General features: G+C 39.2%; 1 protein-coding gene across 4 annotated transcripts in view; it reads left to right on the forward strand.

Moving 5' to 3' along the window:
* Positions 1 to 13,223, forward strand: part of LOC121735530 (SUN domain-containing ossification factor) — a 45,643-nt gene extending 32,420 nt beyond the window's left edge. For 2 of the 4 annotated variants that reach the window (XM_042126558.1, XM_042126629.1), the window contains exons 2-4: positions 7,188 to 7,459; positions 9,468 to 11,496; positions 11,948 to 13,223. In XM_042126558.1, coding sequence (XP_041982492.1) covers positions 7,368 to 7,459; positions 9,468 to 11,496; positions 11,948 to 12,949 — 3,123 coding nt within the window. In that variant the 5' untranslated portion in view covers positions 7,188 to 7,367 and the 3' untranslated portion in view covers positions 12,950 to 13,223. Of the gene's footprint in view, positions 1 to 7,045; positions 7,460 to 9,467; positions 11,497 to 11,947 lie in introns of those variants that run through there. The other 2 variants (XM_042126479.1, XM_042126404.1) reach the window with 2 other exon arrangements.
* The last annotated feature ends 13 nt before the right edge of the window (positions 13,224 to 13,236 follow it).

The raw sequence follows: 13,236 nt of genomic DNA on the forward strand, positions 1-13,236 counted from the left end.
TTCGTCGTTAGATTGATTTATTGTTTTAGTAATATGTATTGTAATGTTTATTTCTTTTTATGGCAATGGTAATTCTTTGTTCATTGCCAACTCAAGAATGTTGATTTCGTTTTTTTTTGTAGTTCTCTTCTGTTTAGAATTCACATTGACTCATCTTTACCAAATAAGAACGAGCCGGCTCAGGCGTCGTCTTCTGTTTAGGGACGTAAATTCTTTCCCTATACCCCTTGCTATTGACTGCCGGTAATTTAATATTACCGGCAGTCGATAACAAGCCCTATCGGAAATTCCCAGAATACAATTGTTAATCGATAGTCCCAATGCAATCCTTTGATTAGAGTCTAATTTGTTAATCTGCTTATATGCTTAGTCGTCTTTGGGTAACATTACGAAGTGTTTATGTCCATTAAAAGGCTTAATACCCGTATTGACCGTGGCTTCACTACAGTCGCTTATTTGCCAATTAGATTAATGAGATGATTTCCTGTGCGTATTCTGCCATCGGAAATTCATCGCTCTTCCTAATAATAAAGGAAATATAAAACACCTAAGCAAGCGAGTTGTACGTTTGTACGTTTACGATGTGTCGTGCTCTATATGGAGAGTTATGCTCGACTGGTCGACAAAAAACTATTTACATGAAGGTTGGACAACAAACAAATCGGCCTTGGAGCATAACATGCAGGTACTTGCAAAAAGTAATTACGTTTGTGCTAAATAATATTGAGCGCTACTATACTGGAAAGTAGTACGTGTTTGGGAGTCGAAGGAAGTCATTGTAGAGAATTCGATATTTATTTACACCATAATTTTCATAAAAGGTTCCAAATATTTTAATAAACAACACATTAATAAGCGTTTCATTGTACATAACTTTTTTAGCTTGTAAATTACCTTGAGAAATAATAAATTATGCTACGAAAACCTTGCACGCACTTAGTCAATATTTGAACCAGCGTTCAAGTCGCGCTACATTAGCTTATCAACGCTTTTGGTGGCGATTGGCGAACGATTACCTCGCGATTAACATTATTAAAACATTAAACAATGGAAATTATAGCGATGTTTTAAAACATTGCAATCTTACCGAAGGTCACTCGGTTATATTTCCTCCTCTAGATAACAGTTAGTTTTTTTGAGGAATGGCATAATATGACAATTCCGGGAAAGTTTAACATAGAGGTGTAAGAGTTAACGTAACTTCTTTTATATCTAAACCAACGGCCTAGGATTTATAGAAGTATTTATCATATTTTTACAAAATAGTAGAATGCAAATGTGCAGTAATTATTATTTAAGCCCTACTCTTAGAGTGGTCGCCAGAAGTGCGGCAGCAGCGCGACTTCTATACTAAATGAACTACGCGACTGTCGCGCACAAGGCACTCTTAACGATTCGACAGTCGATACACGCTTTCTATAAAATAATAATTAGCATCTATTAGCCAAATACAAATTGCCCAACTTGTAAGTTGAGCAATGCATAATAGAACTCTAGCTATTAACGTAATTTAAGGAGCCCATAAATTAGCAATATTGTCGCTGAAAATCTCGCCGGTATTTCGCATATTTGGTATTATGATAAGTTCAGGTATCCAAATAGGACCGGATTCTTAACGTCAATTGCAGGAATACTTTGTTGAAATTATCTCGTTTGTATTTAGTGAAATATGTCTATTAATAACAATTTATTACTAATATTAGGTTAAATACCAAGGTCAATGATAACATGATCAATGATCATAATTCACAAGTCTACCACCAAGTACCAACACAAGTTTACAATAAATGACAGAGTTTGGACTTGAATATTTCACACATAAGGCACGGTTTCGTTTCTAGATGTTTTAGTTTTTACAAAAATATTTTTTGTCAAAAATAATATGAGAAGATCTAAATTCAAATCATGCGCAGAATCACCTTTGGGCGGGTCAACGCACTAAATACGTTCATTGTGTTAATCTCGGAACGAGGCCATCTCACTACTTTTTAGTTTACTTCCTACATTATATCTGTCATTAAGTACTTAGTTAGTCTAGGTCTTCAGGGAGGAAGATATTTTGAGGAAAATTGAATTAAATTATTTCGTTACGTCATTCTCGCATTTCTTGATTTACTTTGTTTTGCCAATTCTTTTGTTTCATTGGAAGCATCGAATATTGCGTTGTAACTTGTAACATTTTGAAAGTTCAAATACACCTTCAATTGTATTATAACTGATAGCAGATCTCGGCTTAAAGGGGATCAGATCGCGGAGACACACGATCTCTGCCCCCTGACCTCACCTGAGAACGGCCCGCGGCACCTGGAACGATCCACTTCTGGAGAAAGCTAATTATCTCCAGAATTATATTAACATAAATAATTATCGTTATTTCTATTGTATTTCAAATTATATAAATTTCATGCTCGATTTCTATATTGCATCACGACTTTTTGTCTGTATTTATTGTAAATCGATATTCATTAGTTACGTGGTCGCTTTCGAAATATTTCAGTTTCAGACGTTGCTCGAACGATTCGATTCGTGTGTCACTAAACTTGCAGATTTCTCGTGTAATTTATTATTTAGCCTGCAGTCTAGACTGAGGGCTGTTACCTAATTTGCTTTGTTCGAAGTTTAATTGATAGATCGGACGTACTCGTGTAATACAATAAAAGGTTAAAGATTAATAAGCATCGAGTATCAAAGGGGCCGCGGCATCTGTTACGGCACCGCCGAAGACAATGCCCAGTAAATATCGGATTATGGCGCCTGTCGCAGCCCTGAGTTCATTAAATATCGCCCACGGCTCTGCGGCCGCGTGGGCGACACTTTCTTCGAGGAAAATGCACGCAAGTAGTGCACCACCCCTGGCTTTGTCGCCTGTCTGTTAGAGGACCTGTTCAAGACTCGTACGCCGATACCTTCCGGCGCGACTGTGGTTTGAAGTCTGTTATCGGGTTTATTCCGACCGTCTGTTTGCTTCGATTTATTGCGAATATATATATTTTTAATTTTGACCCTTCCGCTCATGTTAATTATAGCCATCCGCCATTTCGTCAATGCAAGCTGTGGCTTGTAGTGTTATACTTTCTGGGTACTCCCTAATCAATCATTACATAATGCCAAATGCAAATCGAGTCTTACAAGCTGTACCTAATGCAACAACCGATCCATCTATACCCAGATAGCGTGACAAGCCCCGTTAGGACTGGTGTCTGCGGTCGGTTGATCGTTGTGACCACCGGCTTGCATTCGTAGACGCTACTTTGCATTTGCTTATTATACAACTTGCAAATACCTTAATGTTGACCGTGTAATGCTGTATAATATGAGGCCGATTAAAATCGCAAGTCGTAATAGTTTCAAGCTCGAGTGCCTGTCTCTTGTCTGTAGTCTGCACCTTAGCCTTAGATGCTGATTTCGAAGCTGATTTTTTATCGACTTAGAAAGGCTTACGCAAAATTAATTATCCGCTCACATGTTCACTTTCTCAATGTTAGCGGCTATCGGCAATTTATCATTCTCGAGCTAAGTATTTGTCTTGCACGTGGTCGGTAACCGCCGCTGCATAATGTAACTTACACTTCTCGTTTCGATCGATCGCCAGATCGTTTCCCATTATTTATCTCATGGTATGCCGTATTACACGGAGCTGTCGACTCTAATTGGCAAATACTTGAGCTATGTGTCAATTCAAAGACTAGTAAAATTGATCGCAGGTTAATATAATATTCCAGATAGAAGATTACATTCAACTGCACATTTCATAGAAGTAAATTGAAAATGCTATGATCAAGGATGTAGATGGTGTTGCGTTACCCGCGCCGCGCCGCGCTGTCTAGATAACGCGTCGATTTGTTTATGGCGGTCCATTCAATATCTGCCACCATAATATTACTATCGGCAGTATCAGCATTATTGGCCAAGTGTGCAGTCTGCATTTACAAACTTTCAGTATTGAATAACGCTAAGTTCACAGACATTCTTTAATTTGAACTTCACGCTTCTGTACAAAGTTCATTCGTTACATACAGCTGTGTAAAGAATCAATTATATGTGGCATATAGTGTAATATAACTATACAGTACTAATATTATGGACGCCTATTGTAATGAATTTGAAATGCGCCTAGGCGACCTGCAAGTAGTCGAGGTAATTTTGACAAAGATGTTTAACAGAGCGAAGGATACAGGCTGCGATTTAAGTTCTGTTCTTCTATTCCGATGTTTATTACCAGCCAGTAAAGTTCAAAATCTCGTGGTGGTGTGGGGAATAATTTGCTAGGTGTACCGGTTAAGCACGTTTAGCCGCCTACTCGGTATGTAGCTGCAGCGGGGGAAAGCTATTTTGATATTAGCTCTGTTATAACTTAAGGTTCCTTAAATGCGCGGACTGCGAATACCTTCTGTGAACTAGCCAGACGAACTAAAAACGGGTCCGTAGACTAGAATACGGTTTGGAGTTACTATATCTCTACGCGTTCCCGAATCAAATAGTCTCTTGCCTTTTTAAACATGGACCGACTAGTTACATCAAAGTGATCTTATAGGAATTCTGTTATGCCTTTCAAATAAATTCCTTTCATTTGGAAATCTGATAATGATGGCTAAGTCCTTGTCTGACACGTATTATTGACAGGTCGGTTAGCGTAATAAAGATCTCAGGTTGTGTTGGTGGATCAGGTTGCTTGCCACAGCGTATTGCAAAATACACTAAACGCGATTGTATTGATCGCATATATTGTGCAAGTTATTATAATATTATGACTACTGCTTTGTTCATTCGTTTGTTTATAAATACAATAACAATGTGTTGTAGTTTTACGACATACGTTTTCTGTTCGCCATTTCTTTGTCAATTCAATTTAATTTAGATCTGTAGTTCCTTGTCCTTAACAATGTTTTCAATCTTCACGGCGACTGGATTAGCCAAAAATAGATGCGTTCATTAATACGGTAGTAAAACGATACAAAATATTATCTTGTTTGATAAATTGAAACATCAATGAGGTAATGAATTGTAGCCGATATCCTTATCGTCAATAACAAATGGTTGTCGTGATTCGATATCACGATCACTTTAGGATATGAATTCCGATGGGTGCCTACTGCCTGGTTGCTCATCACTATGGTATATGATGATGATACATAAAATAAATAAATAGATATTATCATTAATACACTTTTTGAAAGTCGGAAGAACGTATAAACTGTGCCTACCACCGGTTCGGTAACTAAACCCGGCTAATACAAATTTGTAGAGTTATTGTTTAGTTTATCAAAGTAATCCGGAAAATAAAATTACCTCTAGAAGGGATTCGATACTTTAATGTTAGGTCTAAGAACGTTAAAAACTCAACGACGGCAAACATAAAACGGCTTTTAACTCCCCACGGCGATTGGCTTTCGAGCGCATGTCACTGGATGTTCGATGTTAGTCGAATGTCGGTATCGGAGCGGAACGTTAAAGTTGTTCGAAAAAAACAACTGCGTGCATGCAGTCCTGCGACTTGTTTGCACTAACAGACTTGTTTAATATTTGTGTGCATTGGTTATCGTCTATTTGCCATTTTTTTGTCGTAATTTTCGTTGTATGTTTTTTCGTCTTATTAGGGATGATGACAAGGTCAAAGATTAGCGAATTTTGTTAATAAAATAAAGAAATCACGGTAAAAAATAAGTGTTCCCAAAATTTTAGCTTGATAACATTTGTATTTTTTTTTTGTTATGCGCCTTCAAAGTTGGATATTCAAGTCGAATTTTTTTTCAATTAAATTTCTTAATATTTGTATACAATTCGATAACTTATGTAACAATATTTAATATACCTGTCGAACAAAGTTGTCTCCCGATGCGTACAAACTACGAAAGACTGACGTCATACTTTCGTAGCACTTTGTATGGAGCGTTTCGGGCAGGTCTTTTTTATAAGATATTTGAATTGTCATATCTTGGTGAATTTTTAAGCTATCAAAGTCATTCTTTCAACGATGTTTCTATTTTTTAAGTGTCTTTCAATTACCGATAAGAAAAAAAAATAGTCATCATGCCTATTCTCGAAAAGTCCCCTTCTTATATATAATATATTTTTTATTTATTTAATTTGGGGCCGTCTATGGGCTCTGCGCCCATATCCATTTTTTTGCTATCTTTGTATTGTTATTCGCACCAAGGATGTTTAAAATATTCCCCTTCTTATAATTAATGTCCGACTTTTTTGAAGCTTCTGCCCAATCACGCTACCACGTAATCGCCACGTTATCAGAAAAATCATCGTTTCCCAATAATCACGCTAACTGTTTTCCCAATAATATCTCTACTGATAGCTGATAGGCTTCACGACGAAACGTGGTGCCAGTTCATTACCACCACATCACACGCGTACTGATAAGCGACAGAGTACGTGGACTAATAGAGGAGCTGCTGTAGATGCAACATTGTCTCTGTATTATGCTATCTGTATTCTGTTGGCTGACCTCGGCTAGGGTTTTTTCTTTGGGAATGAAAATCTCAATAAGAAATTGCTGCAACGGTTTTTGCAGTTTTTATTGCTTTCTGTTAGCTTTTGAAATGTTATTTATCAATAGGCTTAAATTTTTGAGAGTGGATCTACATATTTTTCTATATTCTGCACATTATAGCAATTTTTTAATCAACTTTAGTTATGGGTTAAGACGTTAGGGTTTATTTAAAATTATCTCTACCTTTTTTTGTTTGCCGTTCTAGATTTTGCCAATAGCATATTTCGACACGGAGACATTTAGTATATTATTATTGTCGAGATTGTTGTTGATTGTGGTCATCCTTGTGAGTTGTTCTCGTGTTTCCACACTTTCAATTGTACGAGTTACAATTGCTCAATATGTTGTTACCCGTTTAATCAGCGCCTCGTGCCAAATTCAAATGTTCGATTGACTTGAGTTTCATTGATCTAGTTACTTTGATTTAGTTAAAGAGGTCTAATTTAAATTCTCAATACTTTAAGAAATATTCTATAATAATTAAGTTTGGTAACTCAACTAATTACCTTTTGTTACGCAGAATTATTGTGAAAGCTCAATGCGAACTTTGCATGATTTGATTTTACTGTACAACAACTGCAATGTACGTAGCGCTCAAAGTATCTACACAAAGGCGGATTTTATACTCGCAAACACGAGACACACATACATGACTGTGCTAAAATAAATTTGTGACGTGTAGATAGACGTTTCCCGCCAACGCGACTGCAGTATCGAAAAGTGCATTCACATGAACGGCAGGAGGCGCGTGCGGACTTTGTATTGGGAATAATTAAAGTGCCGCGTGGTGTCGGGGTGTCGGGTTTTGCGGGCTGACGTTATAGGGGTGTGGTCGCGCCAATGCGGCGGCGGCGCGGGCGCGATGTCGCCGCCGCGGGCGCTCCTGGCGGCGCTGCTGCTGTGTCAGCTGCTGTCATACGGTGGCCACCAAGGACTCACAAAGATATTTTACACGTAAGCCTTTTGGTCTCTTCTATAGTCCGAGTTTAACCGGGCCAGTTTTAATGCGACAAAGGGCTGTTTATTTTATTTAACTCTTGGTATAATAAGAGTATTTTTATGTGGCAGAACTCAGGCAGAAGATATTAATATCTATCATAATATTTAATGGTAATTTTAGTCACGTAAGTTAACGTTAATTCAGAGAAATAATTTCAAGTAGTAAAACTCTTTAAATTGTCTCACGATTGAACATTTTCGTCGAATTGTTTGTCAATAAATATAACGCAATCGCATGCTGTAACAGTTGAAACGAAATCCAACACTTAAATAGACAGACTTGAGTTTTGGCAATATAATATGGGTCAAATTGATGACAATGATGTGTGTCCTTCATAGTGCTAGGACAAGTTGGTGCGATATAACAGTAGCTCTACCATGAGTTTAAAGCTATAGTATTTTTCGATACTAGATACCGACTACCGTAAATTTTTAGTATGGCAAATTTCACAGCGCCTCTAGCGGTTACTTGCGGAACTAAAATCGCTATACTAAATATTTACGTAGTTGGTATCGAGTATCGATAAATACTATAGCTTTAAACTCATGGTAGAGCTACAGTTCGCTCACGCGCGGGGAATGCTAACGATGGACGGACATCCGTCTGCGTTTATCGGTCACTTGCCGACTGGATTACTTCTTACTGCACTTTTAATGTTATATTGTACGACTAATGAATCATCATTAGAGGTCCATGCAAAAGCAAATTATCAACAGATATCTCACGGCCGCACTTATAGACATTAATGATTACTTTAATTTAATTAATGGAATACAATTTCTTTCATCATACGTTTACTGACAAACTATTGAAATTAAGTAATTATCAAAATAACATTATGTTTCTTAGTGAGACCCTCAGACACAAGACTTCCACTCCAGTTCCGGTGGAAGTCTTGTGAGTGCATCCAGGCTACCACAGATTCCAAAATGCACTGCTTCCTGCGACCTTAATCAGAATTCAGATCGTCCGACTGGATAAACCCATGATTTTATAATCGGCTAATGAATAACAAAAACACTCCCGATAAACTACTAAATATAGGAGTCCAATTTTGGTTCAAATCCAAACTTGACAAACCAACATAAATCAAATCGATATCTCGGGAGCGAATATTATGACAGACGGTGATAAGTTGGCGGTGTGGTCGCTTGATCTTGGCCTCGTTGTGGGTTGCGTTAATTCTGTACTGACGATAAACAAGCGCTTATGAGTAACAGGTGCAGCGCGGCGCCGGAACATCGCGTCGCGTATTGCGAAATGTACTGTTTACTGAAGATGAAACACGCGAGCGCATCGTTTACATTGACAGGATGTTTCGAATTCTAATGCAAATCTGCAAAAAGATTAGCCTAAACGTTTTACGAACAAGCTTCTAATGTTCTCAGATTGAACAGACGAAGAGGAAACTACTTAATTATTAATTAGTACTTGAAGAATACTAGAGCGAGGTCTGCGCTAGCGGAATATTCGAGGCCCTTTAAGAGTTATTATTTTATTTTGTAATAGACGTAGCTCTATTTAAGGAAAGTAGAGCTTTACAAAATTAGTTTCTATTGTTATATCCGTAATCGGATATTGTCCCATATTATAACAAGCGCCGTACCCGCATGCTTGGAACCAAGCAATTGTACTGATTGTCTCAATTGATATTCTGCTTTGGTTGAGCAACGACTTGTGACAACGTTCAAAATATTTCAACAATATCCAATAAGTACTACATGTTAGTCGCATTCCTAGATAATTAGTCATACTCGGACATTTAACAATAACTATCATGGACAAATTATGAATGGACAGTCCATAAACTTTAAACCATAATTTATTCCATTTGAATATTACATGTGATAAAATGTAGGATAAAATCAAACTACAAATCTGTACCTATGTATTAAGAAAGTATTTGTAACAAGTTTATAATAATAAGTACACTTCTGACGTAGATTTTTCTTATTCTTTCAGATTACCTGATACGGGGCAGCCTCCAATACTCATCTCTCTGACAGAGAATGCTAAATTAGACTTGAAGACTCCTGACGAATTATTGTTCGTCAATGACTCGGATCAACACAACGACACCAAAAGTTTTACTATAATCGATAGTGGCGCTCAAGACGAGCAAGTCGACGAGAAAGAAAGAGAAAGCACAGAACCTCGACTAATTGTCAAGGCTAAGCCTATGCACGAAGACAGACAAGTGGAAGACATTTTCCACAGCACCTCTGCACCGGATGTAGACGAAACAAGTGAATCTCAAATTGAAAAAGTAGAAGACAACATTCCAGTAAAACCTGAAACCCCCCAGGAGGACATTCCCTCGTTCTCCGAGTGGGCCCAGAAGCAATTGGCAGAGGCAGAAAAGAAGGACACAGTGCTCAACCACTCGAGTCAACCTAGTCATAGTAACACTAACTTTAGTAGCAAAAGCACTAAAGTGCGATCCAAGAACTACGCTTCACTCGCGTGCGGGGCTAAAGTCGTCGCCGTCAACCCGGAAGCCGGTTCGCCCAGCTCGATTCTGTCGCCCAATAGAGACGAGTACATGCTCAACACTTGCAACAGCCGAATATGGTTCGTGGTGGAGTTGTGCGAGGCCGTGCAGGCGCAGAAAATTGAAATCGCCAATTTTGAGCTTTTTTCTTCTACTCCTAAGGATATCGCTGTATATTTTAGCGATCGATTTCCAACCAGGGAATGGGCGAGTGTAGGTCAGTTTCAGGCGCAGGACATGAGAGACGTTCAGAGTTTCGATTTGTATCCGCATTTATTTGGAAAATTTATTAAAGTTGAGATGTTATCGCATCACGGTTCGGAGCATTACTGCCCTATATCACTTTTCAAAGTTTACGGGACCTCGGAGTTTGAGGTTCTAGAGAAAGAGAGCTCCCAGCATTCTGCGCACATCGACGACGAGGACGATGAAATTATTGACGTTCCCGACGTCCCCGCCACTGAAACAGAACCGACAAAGAACCTTTTCGGTTCCGCTCGAGATGCGGTCATGTCGATTATGAAAAAAGCTGCTCAAGCACTAGTAAAAACCGAAGTTCCTAAGAATATGTCTAATGAACAAAACGACACATCCACTGATGAAATGTACAAAAAATGTTGCTCGCCCAGCCATATTATAGTTTGTGATAATTGTAGTGAAACGCTTTATAATGATGTTTTTGAACTACTTAGCTGTAGCTCCGACAGGTTAACTAGTTTAGTGCGCCAAGTTTTCTTAAGAGACACTCTAAAGTGCACGGGTATTTGTCAGCCGTATGGACTGGACTTTAAAAGTACAAAGACTATAGAATTTGGTGAAGAACGTGTTTCATACGTAAATGCTCTTTTTCCGCGAAAGTACATCGCCGCTTTGTGCAATATTCTCGCTATCAAAGAAAAGAAGGTCGTCCTGAATACTAGCTTCGAAACAGAATTAAACGTTACCTCTAATATAACAGTAGACGACTCGCCGATCACAAACACTGACCCTTCGCTCTACCAAGAAGTAAATTTAGTACCAGTGCAGAATGAAAGCACCGAAGATGACTCCAACGATACCGTCGATGTTAATGTAAACGCTGTTGTACCTGAGACAAATATAGAGAAAGCTGACACAGATTTACCAAAAGAAGATGCTACAGATGTAGAAAAAGTGGAAATCATAACTTCAGAAGAAGATACACCAGCTCCGGAGCCACAAGAAGATATTGTTCCTAACGAAAAAGTAACGGAATCACCTATTGATAATGAGTCTAAGGAAACTACAAAAGCAGAGGGCAAAAATGGTAATATCGCCATAGAGAAACCAAAAGAAATAAATAATAATGGGAATGAAGACGACCAGGCTATAATAATAGATAATGAAAGTTTTATAAATGATTTTGACCAAATAGCTGTAGATCCCACGCCGGCCGGCAGTCCGCAGCAACAGAACCAAAATCAAGCTCAAAGCACATTGCAGAAGGAGTCCGTATTTTTGCGACTATCCAATAGAGTTAAGGTGCGTAAATCTAACATATAAAATTATTCTAGTGTCACAGTGTTTGTGCGCGAACTCCTCTAAAACGGCTTAACCGATTTTAATGAAATTTTGTATGAACATTCATTAGGCCCTGAGAATAGTTTTTAATATCTACTTTTTACTACTTTTTATATTTTACACTAGAAATAATTTATAGCGCAAAACAACGTTTGCCGGGTATACATATAGATATAGTAGTTCTTTTAAAAATTATGTAATGTAATATCTTATATTTTTACGAGCAATTAAAATATGACTGGGATACTAGGTATATGTGTATAGCAGTTCTCAAAATTGTAACATTATAAAAAAAGACTGGGATTTAAATAAAATGTATCCCCTGTGTAAAAGTATCGTAAATTTGTAATAGTTATGCTGTAAGTAAACAGTGTTATATAAGTGTTTAAAATTACTACTATTTTCATTCCAGGCATTAGAACGGAACATGTCGCTGTCGGGTCAGTACCTCGAGGAGCTCAGTCGGCGGTACAAGAAGCAGGTGGAGGAAATGCAGAAGTCCTTCGAGAAGACGATCCTGCACCTGACCGACGAGCGCCGCAAGAGCAGCGAGCGGGAACAGAAGTACCTGGAGCAGGTCAATGCGCTGCAGCAGCAGCTGGCACAGGTCACCGCGGCGCTGAAGATACTCATGGACGAGAGGGACAGCTGGTTCGGGACCATGACGTTCTTCAAATTCGTGCTGTGCCAGACGCTCGTCGTGACGGCCATATTCTACTATATGGCGATGAAACGTAGGCCGCAGACGATAATCGCACCGATACCAAAGAAAATTAAGAAAAAGCAGGACAAGTTCAGGCGGAAGTCCGTGGAGGGAGTCAGCGGCCACGCGACCCCGTCCGCCAAGAAGCGCCGACCGAGCGAGGAGGCGTTCGCCATCGCGCGGGAGTCGGCCAAGGACGCGCAGGACGACGACGAGGGCGAGTGGCAGGTCGCCACCAAGAGTAGAAGGAGAAAAACGTCCATTTTGCACAGAAACGGCGAGGTGGAGTTGAGAAGGGGCCCCGACACCATCCGGCCGCTGCAGGAGAATCCGCTGCTGGACGACGCGGAGTTCTACGCGCCCGTGCCCGAGCCCACCGAGTTCGACGACAAACCCGAAGCCAAGGAGGAGTTACCAAAAACGAACGGATCGTTTTTCAATAATTTGAAGGCTAAGACGATGAAGACGAGGCGGCTGTCCTCGCCCGCGTTTTTAAGGACGTTGAACAGACAGAGTTTTAGAAGCACGCCCAGTCCTGTTGTAAGGACTCTGGAACCTATCTATAACGGGAAGGCGGCGAAGAAGGCCGCGTCGGAGTCGCCCACGGGCAGCCTGTGGTCCGAGTCTACGGATATCTCGTCCACGCGGGACGCCGAAAGCGGCGGCAAGAAGAAGAAAAGTCTGAAAAATATATTTAAAAAGGTGTTTTAAGACTATGTGCTTAGTGTTACTCGCTTAACTTGTTAGTGTACTACTATAAATTATGAGTAATGAATTTATTTTTAATCGTTTAAATTATTGTATAAACTGTAAACTGTTTGTATCGTTGTTTTAAACCTTTTTTTAGGTGCCAATGTGATAAATTAGGGAGCCTAATTGTTTGCTTGCTTCGATTTGAGCGATGTTATGTTGGACAATAACGTGTATTTGCGTGGCAGTACTAGTCGTGAGTGTTTGGGATGGCATTAAATGCAAACAATATTTATGGATGACTATTT

The sequence above is a fragment of the Aricia agestis genome, chromosome 1 (genome assembly GCF_905147365.1).
Source record: "Aricia agestis chromosome 1, ilAriAges1.1, whole genome shotgun sequence".
Lineage (NCBI taxonomy): Eukaryota > Metazoa > Arthropoda > Insecta > Lepidoptera > Lycaenidae > Aricia > Aricia agestis.